At 27.8% G+C, this 16527-nt stretch overlaps 1 protein-coding gene across 1 annotated transcript; it reads right to left on the reverse strand.

Annotated features, from left to right (window-relative positions):
* Positions 1-2301: 2301 nt before the first annotated feature.
* On the reverse strand, positions 2302-4815 carry LOC105636591 (SBP (S-ribonuclease binding protein) family protein). The gene is made up of 4 exons (XM_012219907.4): positions 3964-4815; positions 3778-3863; positions 3271-3680; positions 2302-3145 (listed from the first exon to the last, which is right to left on the reverse strand). Exons 1-4 carry the CDS (start codon positions 4008-4010, stop codon positions 2609-2611), a joined length of 1080 nt encoding a protein of 359 aa, XP_012075297.1. The 5' UTR covers positions 4011-4815; the 3' UTR covers positions 2302-2608.
* Positions 4816-16527: the final 11712 nt, after the last annotated feature.

Here is a 16527-nt window from a genome sequence, read left to right on the forward strand (position 1 = left end):
ATATGTATTTATCAAAATATAATTAGTCGATTCCTATATTTTTAGAAATGTTTTTTTTTAGTCTTTATATTTTTATTCCGTCACAACTTTCGGTACTTTCGTCAATTTTCTTCAATTTTTCCGTTTGTCAAATAAATATAGAAGAGTCAAGACAGAGAATTTAAGATAATCTAAAAATACCCTTTTTTATTTTCTGTTATTTCCTATTCTTTCTCTAGTTAAGGATGCAAAGGGGATTTTAAAACTCAAGTAAAATCGCGGCTATTGTTGTTGGAGAATATATCGAGAAGCTCATTGCTTTCTCTCGCTGCCTTGGCTATGTCCTAGTAGAACTAAACAACATAATAATAATATTATTTTCTATCAATTTGTAATTTATTAAAAAATAAAGGATATAATATATTTGTAATAATAAAATTTATTATTTATTAAAGCATAATATAAATTTTTTATTTAAATATTTTTGTTTTTAAAATAAAAATATTTTATGGAAAAAATTATTTACAGATATTATAATTTTAATTATGAAAATGTCATTTTTTAAAAGTGAAAAACAGTTAAAAAATATGTCTTTTATTATAAAGAAAAACTCTGAAAAATAACTTAAAGCAATTTATCATAATGTTTAGAAAACTATTTTTAAGTTTTCTAAATAGAAAACTGAGTGATTTGAAATCAAAGGTTTTTTTTTCTAATTTTTTTGAAAAACTGTTTAAAAAGCTATTTCAATTTTTTATAACTGAACACATCCTCTACTCTCAAAATTATCTCCAATGTGAAAGAAATGAACAAAAATATTAAACATCTCACTTTAATTTAGAATGATATAAACTATGATTTATAAAATTTAGTTTTATTTTCATTGATCAGAATATTTTTAGAGAAAGTTTCAATTTTATTTGGTATCAAAGGTTATAAAATATAATTTTATATAAAATCAATATAACCAAGATATTAAAAATGAAAAATATATATTTAGGATTGATTATTATAAAAAATAAATCAATTCATGTGAAATATAAAATTCAAAAGTTTAGTACTATTATAAAAGAAGGATATTTAGAATTAAACAAATAAAAAATACAATAAACTAAATTGCTAATATAATTGAAAATATTTCTTAAAAAATAATTGAAATTAAACAAAAATAATATTATGTAGCGTGGTAAATAATCGTTATGTAGCTGATTTAAATATTTACTTTTAACAATTAAATCCAGTCAAATTAAAATAATCATATTAATGAAATTTATTGAATCAACTTACTCTCATATATTTTAAATAAATTTAGATGTTTTGTAGTGTTTGAATAATTAAATTAATATATATTCACATTGAAAAATGTGCCATAACAACAAATAATGTAAAGGAAAAAAAAAATAGTGGATGAAATAAAGAGTCTATATATATAGAAAAAAAAGAGTTACTATATTTAGAAAGGTAAAATTGGAAGATTAAGGATCTAATCGACATTACTGGCTGTTTTAGTAACTATTAACTGTTTATTTTATATAATTGTTTAGAGTAAAAATGTTTGATAAGAATAGTTATTTAATTAACAGTTGAATTTAAAATGATAAAATAGGACATTTAAATATGACCGTAAAAGTGAACTCATTATTAGAAAAAGAGATAATTTATATAATGTGTTTTTATTTTTCTATCAAAAAAATGTCGATCTATAGTGTGTAGTCTAATTATATAAATTGAAGTCATTATCATTTCTAAAATGATAATATAATTTCCTCACATATTCCTCTATTGATTCATTATTAAATTATTTTTAAAAATTTTTTTATGTAAAATAATGTAATTTTTTAACTTAATAATGTAATTATATTATATTTGAACTAAAATTAACATTATAAAAATAATTACTATTAAAAATTATATTTTTAAAATTAATATTTTATGTAAAATTATTTTAAAATAATAAATAACTGTTAAATAATGTTATAAAAATTTTAATTAATTTCCCTAACGGTATATGCAGCATGTATAGCTTAGGGCAAGACTCAAGAAAAAAAAAAAAAAGAAAAGAAAAACAATCCAATTTGATGAATCCCTAAAAAAATGATCAAATGCAGAAATATCCAAAATAAATTTACAAATTACAAATCAGAAACAATCAAATATTTAAAATTATGTTAGTTAATTCAGATTCTTCTTCAACCTTGGCAATTAGAATAATAAAAGTATCTTAAAAGTCAATTTTCTATTCTATGGGACAACCCTAAGAAAGAAGTTCAATTGTATTCTTCAAGATCAATGGTCAAGAAAAATCAGCAAAAAATAAATAACTTATCAAATAAAGAATTTATATATGAATGAAATTTCAAAAAGGGAAGAAAAAATGTGGCCCTGTACATTACCTCTAGGTACTTCACTCCAAGAGGGGGAACCAAAGAGAAAAATAAAAAATAAAAAACTTTTCAGTCTTGGGTGAACTAATATCTGACTCCCAAAAAGAAAAAGGGAAAAACATTGTATTTTTATTATACTCAACAATTATTTATTTTCCTTTCTTTTTTTTTTTTTTAACTTTTTTCACCTAATAAAACCTTTGGCCCATATGGGCTGGGCCTGGGCCTGGGCCTGTAATGGGATCTTAATACAGAAAAACCTCAACACTGGAATTTCTTACTTGGAGGCAAAGTGGGCAAGCTTGTGCCACTTGGTCACATTCTGTACACAAACAAAGATGCCGACACGGCAGCACCACCACCGTCGCAGCCCGTTTCCGGCAACCCTTGCAACTTGGACCGCCTGACACCGTCACCCTCTCGGGATCCACATACGCTGACTCCGCATCCTCCGCCTGCCCTTCTACTCCCCCAGAGCATCCTAGCCCATCATCCCCTCTCCTGCTATCCTGTGCCACTCCCCCGCTCATTATCGCCTGCTGCAGTTGCGCCTGCAGTGAAGCCGCCATTGACTCTTGTGCCCGGGCCTTAGCCTGCCAAACCTGTGCCTCCACACTAAGTTGAGCGGCGCGTGCTTCTAACTCAGCGTTTCGTCGCGTGGCCTTTTCAACTTCCGTGTTTTTCTCCGTTAATCGCCTGGCTATAACTTCATCCGCTGCGCTTAGCAGCGCACGATAGTGCCTCTGCCTTTTTTCTACTAATGTGCGCCGCAACTGTTCTCCCTGTACGAAAGTTGAATCCCAACATTTCATTTACGTATAGAACAATCAAAAATTCAAAACCCACCAAAGAAAATCCCAAAATAAAAAAAAAAAGAAACCAATTGAGTGAAAGAGAAAATATTAACCTGTGCTTGAAGAAATTGTTCTATTTCATCTCGTTGTCGTTTTATTTGAGTGGCGAAATCTTCTGATAATAAAGATAAGAAAGGAGACGATTGACATACGAAACTCTGCTGTTGTTGCGATTGATAATGGTGATTTTGTTGTATTTGTTGCTGTTGCTGTTGTTGTTGGTCACCAAAAGATAAACGGAGGCCAGTAGAGACGACGACATTTGGTTGTTGTGGCTGTGGCTGTGGCTGATTATTATTATTATTGTTGTTATTGTTATGGAGTTGAGAAAGGTCGATTAGTTGAGGAGCTTGAGGCTGCATAGAAAAGGAATGGATTGTTGCTCCTGTTGTTATGCCACCGGCTGCCGTTGCCGTCGCCGCCACCACTTCCCGTCCTCTCTTTCGTGGATTACTATTAGCCCCTGTTCCGTTCCCCATATCATATAATAATCTTGATACTATTATTGATTATTGATTGTTTAATTTTTGAAAACGAATTAATGAATAAATAAAACTAACCTCCACTGGAAAATAGCATATGGGATTGATCAAGAAATCCACCTGGCTGTGGTTGTAATGAATAATCATGACCTTCTTGACCGTTTCTGCAAATAATATTAAGAAAGAGAGAGATAGGATAAGCAAGAGAGAATTTACAAAAATGTAGAGAGAAAGAAAGGACAAAGAAATAGAAAATTCATTAACCTGTTTAAAAGAAGAACATTTGAGGGGTATTGAGCTTGAACAGCCATTAAAAATTTATGAATATAGGGAAAGAAAGAAAGAGAAATTAAAATAGGATGGGTATGGTATGGGTGATTGGTGTTGGGTATATAGAACAATGTGAAAGGCAGCAATAAACGCTAGCACATAAGAAGCATGAAAAGATGCCCCTTAAGCTAAGGCGGACTCTTCAATGAAAGAAAAAAGAAATTAAGAATTAAAAAAAAAAAAAAAAAGAAAAAAAGAAAGAATGAGACAGACAGGTGCTAGACTAGTACAAGTATTTTTCTTTCTTGAAATAAAAAGAGAGAGAGAAGAAAGAAATTAATTAAAGAATCAATGAATGAAACATGTTTGATGAAACTCCTCAACCAAGATCAAAGACCCAACACTTGTTTTTTCTTCTTCTTCTTCTTGTTCTTCTTCTACTATCACAACCTTTCTTCTTCGCATAATCTTCTCTCTTTCCCTTTTGTTTTTCTTTGCTGTTGTGTTGTGTTTTCTTTGAAGAGAGAAAGATAGATAGATGCGATTGAATGGAATCAATACAAGACAATAATAAGCTCTCTTTTTCTTCCTTTGGTTTCGGTTTGCTTTTCTCTTCTTCTTCTTCCTCTTCTTCTTAGCGTGGGGTTGGCTTTTCTTAAGGAGGACTCTCGTGTTTTCTATCAACAACACCAATACTCGTACTGCATTTATTTATTTATAATAATATTAGAAAAATAAAAAAAAAATAAAAATGAAAAATAGTAATAATGAATGAGAAATAAAGAAAATAAAAATGGGTGTTGTGTTGGTTAAAGAGGAGGTGGTGATGTCTGATGCGTAGTAGTTATTGTAAGTTGCAGGTTTTTCAGCCTCTGCCTATGCCTTTGTTTGTATATTATGGCCCCCATTTTCTCTCTCTCCCTCTTCCATTGCATGCCAGCTTTCTTTACTTTCATTTTCATTTTTTAACAAAATATATCCAAATTTTCAAAAATAAAAAATTGAGATAATTTTGGAATTTATGGTTTTGAATAATTAGGCAAGCTTCATGTGAAAGGCAATCAAATTCTAAAATTAAGAATCTTATCAATAAATATCTTCACTCTATATTCTATTAATATGATTTTTTGTTTGATTTTTAATTAATCAATAAATTAAGATTAATTAGTTAATTATTTAAAATAAAATAGAGTTTATATAAAAGATTCAAAAACTCCCAAAAGCTATGGTTTCTTTTTAATGCCTTATCTTAGAAAATAAAGAAAAGATCAATCACAATACTAATTGATTGCAAGATTGTTGGGTTTAAGAGGTTGGTGTTTGATCAATATTTTCTCTTAAGACTATTTCAAATGATTAATGTAGCCTAATTATACCCTTGATATAAGGATATGCAAATTTGAGAATAAAGATATTTTCAAATGACATTTCTAATTAAAAAATTAAGATGAGACTCAAATGATATTTGCTTTTATTTTTGTTTAATTAATAAATATTAATGAATGAGTGACAATTAAATGCAATTTTAGGAGAAAAAAAAATTGAATTTTAGGATTTTAAACCTTTTCAAATAAATATTATCTAGAGTCAAAAGTATATTTTTATTTTTTGGATGGTAAAAAGTAAAAAAAAAAATAAAAATAAAAGAGATTAATAAATGAGTCACACAAGAAAAGTTAAGTGGGAATAGGTGATCTTCCCAAAAACCAAGAAATAATTTAAAAACTTTAATTAAATGGAAGTGACAAAGAAAGGGAGAAGCCACCAAAAGAAGAGAAGGAAAATGTGAAAGAGAGTGCTTTGGAATGGCATCATCTAATTTTTAGTCTTTGCTTAGGTCCCCACATTCTTAAGGGTCGGCTAATCCAATTCTTTTTTTTTTTTTTTTTTTTTTTTTTTACCAATCTCATGATTAATTAAATCTTATTTCTTCTTCTTCTTCTTTTTTTTTACAAGGAATTTATTAATACGTTGTAAATATTTATAAAATGCTAATTCCATTGACTTGGATATTCACTCTTAAAATTTGAAGTATTTTTCGCAATTATATCTTAAATATTTTATAATTTTTAAATTATTTGAAGTCTATTTTCTTTTTTCATTTTTGCTAATATCAAAGCTTAAATCAAAAATATTTACTTATGGGTAAAATATTATTGGAATTGACTATTAATCTGATAGGGTTATATGATCTAATAGCCAGATTGAATCTATTGACCTAACAACTAGTTTTACTATTTTACATATAAAATCAATTTCTTAGCTTAGGTACATCTATATATTCATATATTAGCAATATAATCCAAAAGCATTAATACAATATTGGTGGCTAAACCAAATTGGACCGGACACTAATTACGATATTTAATATATATAAATCAATTAATTAATTTGTGTAAACTTGATTAATTAATGTCTAATTTGAATTGTAAAAAATTAAAACTATTAATATTATTTTTTATATGTTGATGATGTGAACAATGAGATATTGAATCAATACAACTTAGGAGGAGGAGGCCAAGTCAACACACTTATCATAAAATGTAATTCTGAGCACTGCATTATGTTTGAACTCTCTTTTGGTTTTTGTCTCCCTTGTGCTTGTGACTTGGGGCATTATTATATTTATATTTATATATATAATTTAATTATATAGTATTATTGAACTTGTTGTATTGATATATCTATGTCAAAATTAAGTACCTAGAAACTTCATCGATTGCCATTTTCTTGTCATGAACATTGCCTTGTATATGTTCTTTTCTTGCAACTATTTTTGTTACGTTGAAATTGATTAATTAATTAATTAAACCCGTAATTTCATTATGATAAAAATTACTTTAATTATGTCCGTTCATTATCGTGCAAATGACTTATTATATCCGTTGATATAATTTTGAAGAGATCATTTATAATAAAAGAATTTTAGATATGAAATTTATTTGCGAGTATATATCTAATATGATTGGATATACCTATATTTTTTATTGGATAAACTTTAAAAAATTTTGTTGAAATTAGTAGAATTTATAGAGATGAATACTAAAAAAAAGTATACAGTAGTTTTAATTAGTTTAATAAGGCCATTAATGTTGAAACTGAAATAAATTTTATATTTGTTTGGTTTGAAGCATAATATAATATACAATCATTTTTTTACAAGTTAAATAATTTTATATGACAGATTAATTAATTTGGCCTTCATATTAAATACTATTATTATTATTATTATTATTAATATTGCATGAGATGGTGTTAAAAAAAAGATTTATAACTCTTCTCATACACTTATCCCACAAGAAGAAAAGTTGAGATTCACCTTAGAAGGGAAAACTATATCATGATTATGCATTGTTTTACTTTATTATTATTATTATTATTATTATTATTATTATTATTTAATTAATTAATTGCTATGCAGTAAAAGATTAATAATCTTGAACTATTTAAAGGTAGTCATTATAGCTTTAAAGAGAACCAAGTAATCTATTGAACTCATATAAGCTATTGAGCAGCTTAAAATACAATCATTTAGAAGAGTGTTCAAGTAATGATAGGTGTTTTTGATCTTTAGAGAATTATTTTTTTATATTTTATTCTTATTTTAGCTTATTCTTTTTATGATATTAAAAAAAAAAAAAAGATTAGAGTCTATTGTGAGTCATCATTTCCAAGAGGCAGTGTCATGAAATAAGGCACATTTCCTTGGGTTAAAGACATACTAACTTTACTTAAGACATTTCTTTAATCCTAATCCAACCATTGATGACCCACAAACTCCCAAAACTTCTCTTCTATTGTATTTTTTTTTTTTTTTTAAATTTCTTTTAATATTTCTCTACCAATTATTTTTTCTTGGACTGTGTTTGGTTCACTTTATATATGACACTATTCTCATTCACACCTCCATCACTTTTCCTTTTCCTCATACCAAAAGCACTCCTAAATATTCCTAATTACAACCCTCATGAGAAGCAAGCAATTAGTTTCAATATCCTTTTTAATCACCATTCTTTTAACATTATAGTTATGCCCCTAATAAGATATTTCTCATTATTAATTAATTTTTGTTTAAGCAATACTCTATATATAGAGAATGAGTGTTAACAATCCTCCTTAGTGTTAACTATAATGATAATAACAATACATAAAAGCCTTTTTCTTCTTTTTGCTTGATCAATATTTTCTTTCTTTTTATTTTTTTTATTTGCCAAATCACAGAAATCGGTTCATGGTTTCACTTATGAATCATAACGATAAAATTAAGCATCCTTATTGAAACGAGAGTATTTTTAACTATATATTTGAAAAAAAAGGATAAAGTCGGAATACTTTTTAAAAAATTCTTAATTTCTTTTGTTTGATTCATAAATGGAACAAGAGGCAAGCAATTTCCACTTTTGGTAGCTAGAATCAAAGCATATTGAGGAATTAGTGCTATATTAACCTATAATAACTCGTTACCAAAATTTAACAAAATGGACAAAATCTATAATATATGTTGATGTATTATCTTAATTATGTTTCACGGAAAACAAGTGAGCTAACAGATTAATTAGGAGAAAATGGAGAATTATACGTATATGCATTTTGTTTGTGGACAATGTGGGTTTGCTATTATACCTAAACCAAACCAAGGCAAACCACCCTTCCCCATTGCTTCTCTTTCTCTTTCTCTTTCTTTATTTATTTATTACTACTATGAAATGGGTATTTATGAAGCAAGGTAAATTCTTTTGAACAAAAACAACCAAATATATACAACTTGCATAATGGGAATATATAGCTAGCAACGCACATTGTTTCCCATGTGGTCCTTTTCAAATTTTGGACTCTTATTTTAGCCTCCTTATTCTAGTAGGTAAGACTAATTAAAACCAAAGCTTCATCATGCAGAGCGTACAACGTCTAAAATGTCAATATATATATATATATATATTAGTTGCAGTTTAAAAAAAAAAAAAAAAATACCCAAGAAGAATTTTAAAATCTAAAATGAAATTTTAAATTAATGAATCACAAATGGTGAAGTTGAAGTACCTAGAAAAATGGGTTGTGAAAAATAATAAAATAAATTTATAAATAAAGAAAATTATGAAGGAAGAGAAGATGCAGACATTATATTTATGATAATGTCAGTAGGAGAAGGTGGGTCTGGTGGTAAGATGCTATAATTTATGGGTCTATTTTGAGAAATAGTAGAAATAGTACTTTGGCATTTTTTTTTTTTTATTGTTTTTTTTTCTTGATATGATAATGGCAGTCACAAGAAGAGCCAGCTTAAGAAATGGGACCTCATAAGGCAATTGGGAGGGAAGCTACTATCAGACTGTGTGGTGGTGGTGGTGGTGGTGATGGTGGTGGTGTTATGTGGGGATTCTTGTTTGGTATTTGCTGCAAAAGAATCAAAAATCTCCCTGCCAATCCAACCTCCTATTTCCTTAGTCATTGTGGGCACACTTTGGTTTGGAGTCATCTATAGAACGATGACTTTTTCTCATCTTATAGTTTTTTTTAACCACTATTTTCATTGTAACGCTCCTGCAATAAGTTTGGTGTGATAGGTTGTTTTGCACTTTGATTTTGTATTTATTATTGGGAATTCCTTTTTTTAATGTATTAATTGAATAAATTATTTGTTTCATAATGCAAGATATTAGGTTGTTAAATTTTAATCATTTTCACTGCAATCTGATTTTTTTTTTTTTTTTTTTTTTATCTATAGTGGCTCATAGGCAACAAAGTCAATATTTAGATATCATCTATAACGGAATGCTGTTATGAAGTATCAAACTGGATCAAACAGGCGGATGATTAACGTCTTTATCATCAGGCCACCATGTCGGGTGGTGTATTAGCAATATTATTTCAACAATTAATTAAATGATTTTGGATAGTACAATTAAATAGTTGAAGGAAACAAAAAAACAAATTAAATTGCACAATTTGAAATGCAATTGTGATTTGGTCCCACAAATTAAAATGATTGAAACATTTTCTGTTAATACAAAGTGAGATCCACAAAAAGCAGATCCTCAATGGAGATCTATTCCCCCAAATTACAGGCAAAAGAGAAAAACCCTGGAAACCTCCTCCATTGAAATTGAATCAAAACCTCCAAAAAGCATCACATTCTTTTGTATATTTTCAAATGAGATAAAGAAAAATAAAAAAAAGGACCAATATGGTACATCATCTACCATTATGAAAATGTACCAACTTTGGTTAACAACAAAAGCTATAAATACATTGAAAAATCAGTGGTCCCCTAATCCAAGGATTACTGTTATAAATTTTTATTATTACATCAAAAATTGAATTTTTTATCTTATAATTAAAATATTTTTACAGTAAACAATGTTTACAGACTAATTTTTAGTTCACAAATACATTTTTTAAGTTCATGTTGGAATAATACTTAAGTAAAATTCTTTGGACAATAACTACCTTAGGTTTGAATTTTGAACACGGTTGTATTCAATAATAACTTTCAAGTAATTTTAAGCGTTTTGATTAAATACTAATTTTTATAGTATTGGATAATATAGCGTTTGAATTAGTTTTAGAAATTAATGCGGCGTTTTATAAAAAGTTAACTTACGTAACATTTAGCTTTTAGCGTTTTATAAAAAACTACTAAAATAATTAATTAACAACTACGCGCTACTAAAATAGATAACAACTACCAAAATAGCTAAGTTTACCGAACAAACCTCATATAAGTAAAGTTAGTTTCTAAATACATTCAATTTTCAATGATTCAATTGCTTCTTGTTATTTACAGACTAATTGTGCACATCAAAATTATTCTTTTTCCTTATAATCTCGAAAGCATATACATATTCAATATGAATTTAGTATGTACAGATATATTAATTTTAAACTATTAAATTGAAATTTTAAAATTAAAAAAATTGCCTATCACATAGAAAATTAAAAAAAAAAAAAAGTTTTAGATTGTAAAATTTCCATATACAGTAAGGCACTAATTACAGATGCATTTTTTTCTGAAAAAAGGAAAACTACAGATGCTCTGTTTGGTCTGCCAAATCTGACAATACCCCTCTAATTAAGGGGTTTGCATATTGGGACCAATGTTGAGAAATAAATGACCCTTTTACTGGTCATATTACAAGATTTTGATTGGCCCATTTGGGTTATAATTACTATGCTGCCCTTGCCATAACTACAAACATTGGTCATGTTTTGAGGACTCTTTTGTCCTTTTCCTTTCTCAAACATGAATTTTTTGCCAAATGCAACTTTCTATTGCTTAGCTCCACTGAATAAATAAATGAATAAAAGGAAACTTGAAATTTTATAAATAAATAAATGAAATAAATAAAAGGAAATTTGAAAAATGTATGAGTTTGCTCTTCAAATATATGCTCCACTTTAAGCATCTTTTTAAGTAACTTGTAAAAATATAAGAAAATTATTAAATATTCTCAATTATAGAGAAAAAAGTTGTAACTAAATGGATTATCTTTTAATCAAAAAGCAAAATTAATGAAAAAAGATAGAAAGTGATAAGAAAGAGATAAATATAATAATTCTGGAAAATAAAATATTTCTTAGTTCCGTTTGTTTGCATGATTTGACAAAATACGCATATTAAAAATTTAGTCAACAGAAGTTATTTCACCATTTTTACTCTTAACACATAAACTATTGATAAAAATCTTTCATTTAATGAATAATCATAAAAATTATAATGGATAAATAATTGTTTATATACAAATTGAGAAACTTAACAAATATTTTGGGATATAAAAAAGAAAAGAAAAGATAACAAGTAAATAAAATGATAACGTGAGAGTAACAAAGAACGGGATAAAGTTTTGAAAATAATTAATATTTTTTATTTTCTAAAACTACAAATAAAGTCAATCAAAAAAAGTTAAAAAATGACACTGAAAATGGAACAGAGGGTAAGGCTGTTTGTAATTTTTTTTTTTTAAGTAAAAATGGGATGAAATTAAATGAATAGGCAGAATTTTGATTATTACGAAATCTTATTTTATTTATGCTTCTATGATTTAATATATATATATAAAGAAAATGAATAGTAAGAACTGTTAAGAGGTCAATTTTGGTTGCCAAATAAACCTAATTAATAATATTTTCAACTGAAATTAGGGATGCATAGGGCACAACAAGCCTTCTTTAAGTGGTCACTTCTGACAGGTCTGAGCCAATTTCTTTACCAATAGCCTCTCTCTCTCTCTCTCTCCTGTCAATTAGTAATTAATAATTTAATATATCTAATATTTTTTAAGTTTATTAAAATAGAATTTTTATAGTAAAAAATAAGAATGAATAGATAATTCGATTCAATCACTCAATTTTGTTTGACCAATTGATGATCGGTTTTAGGTTTGATTAATAATTTTGGATATATTTGGTGTTGGTTTGTTTTAGTGTTTAGAATTAAAAAATAAATATTGAGTTAATAAAATAAAATATTAGAATTAATTCGGTAAATCATACAATTAATTGGATTTTCATTTTTATTTATTTCATCACAGTTAATAAAAAATTTAATTTGAAGAAATTGATTCAATTAGTTTAATTCGGTTAAAAATTTAATCCAACCATCCCATAAAAAGGTTTCCTACGATAAAAGATATGCATATAACTAATTTTAATAACTAATTATGATTGATATGGTAAGGAATATCATTCCATGATCAAAATCAAGTAATCAGCCAACTAATTTTCTTGACATAAATAGAAATTTTTGTCATAATATATATATTAATTTTCAAAATGCTACAAAAAAAAAAAAAGAAAGAAAAATTTCAACAATCCACTATAAACTGAAGCTTTTTCCCAAGTATTATTATTATTATTATTATTAACCCCAATATCCTAAAATTCTAACATTAATTGTTTTTAATAAACAAAGATAACCATAAAAATATAATAAATTTAATTCATTATTAAATTATATGGTGGTTGAAATAATTCTTAGAAAAGAAAACAATTCAATCCTTTGATTCAAATGAATTTAATTGGATTCCTAGCTTTGAGCTTTTCTGAATTTATGGAGCATTTATAATTAAAAATAAAAAAAATCTTTTAAAAATAACTAATTAATACTTTTAGTAAATTATTTTTTTCCAACATTAACTGGAATTGAATAAACTAGGTCAACCAAATAAACCCAATCTTTCTGGAAAGAAATCAAATTAATTGAAATTTCGTTTAAAATTAAATCGATTCAGTTTAATTTTCAAATCTCTTCGTTTCTTGAGATTTTTAAAAACCAAACTGAAAATTGTTCTGTTTTTTCTATACAATCCGAAATGGAACCAAAGAATTTCAAAGCTGAACCAATTCGGTTGGATCGGTTTAGTGGAATATTGGCAAGCCTCTAGGAATAACCCAAACCAAATAAAATAAATTGCTCATAAATATGAGCAAATATATTTAATAATCTGGGCAGTTGGTAAAAACTAGGAAGTTAAAAACATAAATATAAATAAATGTACAGTAGATAAAAAGAAGAGGTAAATTTAATTTCCTGTGTCTGATTACTGAAAGGTTGTTCATTGCAATAGCATGCATGTAGATGCAGTCTGTTCTGTATTATAAGAAATTGCATCTCTCGAGACTGACTTTCAACAGCAACCTAAAACTATCATTGTTAACTGTTTGGGACATAATAGTTTATTCCAAAATCTCATTCTAAAACTTTTAATTGTTTGACATTTATATTATATTTAGACTATATCTTCGTAAAATTATAATTATTATAACTTTCAAAAAATAATAACATATTATAAAATTTTAATATATATTTTGATTTGTATATTTATTTTTATATGATCCAAGAAGATTAGTGTGGAAATTTCTATCCTTATCAAATTGGGAAGCAATTCAATGACATCCCTTTCTAAAAGGCAATGCAATAGAGAGTGTGGCCTCAAAATTGCCAGCTAACATATTTAATCAAATAAAGAAGGGATTAAAAGTTTAAATGGAATTGGACTTTTCAATCTTAACAATTAGGTTTTCAAGTGTGATTCTCCTAAACATGCTATGATACTAAGGTGGCAAATCTTAACAATATTTCTAATTTTATTTTTTTAAATAGATCATTTTTTTCAAATTTTAAAAATGAATGTAACTTTTTTATTTTATGTATGAAAATGAATGTAACTTCAAGATTAGATAATCTAAAACTATATGTGATAAAATAAAGGATAACTTTTTTTTTTTTTTAAAGGAAAATGATACTATATTACCTCAGGAAAAAATCCCATCAAAACAATAAGTGATATCGTCCCAAATATGGAGATGAGCGTGATAAATAGATGGTCTTGTTAATTTATGAGCATCCTGACTTGTTTGTCTCCGTATCCACTCGGCCTTAATATAAATATAAAAAAAAAACTTACATGACTTAATTTGGTTAATTTTATTTTATTTTATTTTATATCATATATTGCATCATAATTGGTTTTATATTTTTTTTTTCAAAAAAGGAAAAAGAAAGAAAAGATAAAAATCATACTTCTGTTTTTCCCTCCTTTAATTAAATAAATTTCTTGATTTTTCCCTTTAATTATAATAAAGAAAAGATAAGAATTGCCAATGTCAAAAATGAACAAAAACAAAGAATGCAGCTACTTGTGGAGATGAAATGATGGAAGATCCAAACTAATAGGCATTTGATTATGTCAGCAAAGTGAGTTTTTGTTACAACCAAACCAATCACTGGAGATTTCTAAAGACTTCTAAATTCAAATAAGCAATTTCATGTCAATCTCATATTTACCATTATCATGTAATAAATATATATTACTTAATGATTGTTGAATGCTGATTATTTCAAAAAAATTTAGTAGTCATTGATTATTGTTAGAATGTAAATCACTATTAAAAATATATTCATTTTCATATTTATATATATATCATTTTATATTTTAAGGCAAATATGTTATTTTATATATTAGCGTGTTTTTATTCTATTTTATTGTGTTATATCAATAAAAAATATTAATTAAAATTTTTTATAGTAATATTTAGTAATTAATTATTATTTTTAAATAATTATATATAAAGTGATCATATAAAAGAATGACTTTTTTTTTTTTTGACATGAAAAGAAGAAATATTATTGATTAGCAAACTTCATGAAGTACAATTTCCTCAATACAAATAGGAACCAAGATCCATAGCTGAAAGTTAGCATAATTAAGAGCCTCTCGTGCTAAGACATGAGCTGACTTATTTGTTTGCCTTCGAATCCAAGAAATAGAAACGCTATTTAGCTGGTGCAACAAAGTTTTAGCATCAGTCACAAACCTCGACCAATCTGAGATGTCTTCTGCGTGACCATTAATGGCATTACAGACAAGCTGCAAATCAGTTCCCAACTGAACATGCTGCCAGCCTTCCCGATGTAACCATCTCAAAGCCTCTCTGACTGCTAGTAACTCAGCCATAGCTGGAGATAAAGAACCTTGAATCACACTTGAGATTGCGAAAACAAATTGCCCAGCAACATCGGTGGAACACAATAGCAAAGAACATGTAATCCACACCACTAAGAACACTAGCATCAATATTAGCCTTCAAGAACCCTATTGGGGGGCGGGAGCCAACAACTCACAGTTGTGTGAATCACTTATGGGGAACCATTACGAGGAGTAACAACCTGTGCTTTCTGCCAATTACGCATAAAATAACAACAAAAGAAACCATGGAATAGGGAGAGTAAGACTTTGAGTTCCGAACAAAAGCATTTTGAGTTGACCAAAGATTCCATAAAAGGCAACAGAGGGTCTCTAAAGAATGCTATCTGAAACCCAACTGAGCCACAAAGAAATCATAGAAGTTATTGAACCCGTGACCTACAAACCGGACACTACTCAATCCCCAACACAACCTCACCCTCTCACAGTACAACAAAGAGTGAAGAGCAGTTTCATGCTGGGAACAAAAGGGACAGGAGATTGAGACATTGACCCCTCTTTCCTGCAAATGAGAGTTGAAAGGAATAATGTTCTTGCAGGCTTGCCAAATGAATATTGCAACCTTCAAAGGCGAAGAAAGAGACCAAAGCCTCTTCAAGGGGAGATAGCCGCAATAGGAGCAACATGAAGATATCGTTGTAAGAAAAGGAAATAGCCTGACCTCACAGTATAAAAACCATTCTTTTTCCAGTGCCATATTTGCCTATCTTCATACTGAAATAGGTAAAGAGGAATAGACAGAACACGAGAAGCTTCATCCGACAGTAATAAACCCCAAACCAATAAATCATTCCACGTATTGCTGTTAGAATCAATTAAATCTGAAACTGTCACCTCCTCAAAACCTTGCACCATAGGAGATTGGAGGAAAAAAGACTCATTAGAAGGGACCCAAGGATCCTTCCAAATATTAACACTTCCTCCGGAATCCACATGCTATCGAACTCAATTTCAAGACCTCCAAAGACCGCACAATGCCACTCCAAATAAAACTTGGGTTTCTACCTACGAAAGCACACAACAAATCCCGAGAGGGAAAATATCTTGCTTTGATAACAGAATAAAGGAGAGTGTT

Source organism: Jatropha curcas, chromosome 11, assembly GCF_041381405.1.
Source record: "Jatropha curcas cultivar XTBG-Jc1 chromosome 11, XTBG_Jcur_1.0, whole genome shotgun sequence".
NCBI classification, from domain to species: Eukaryota; Viridiplantae; Streptophyta; class Magnoliopsida; order Malpighiales; family Euphorbiaceae; genus Jatropha; species Jatropha curcas.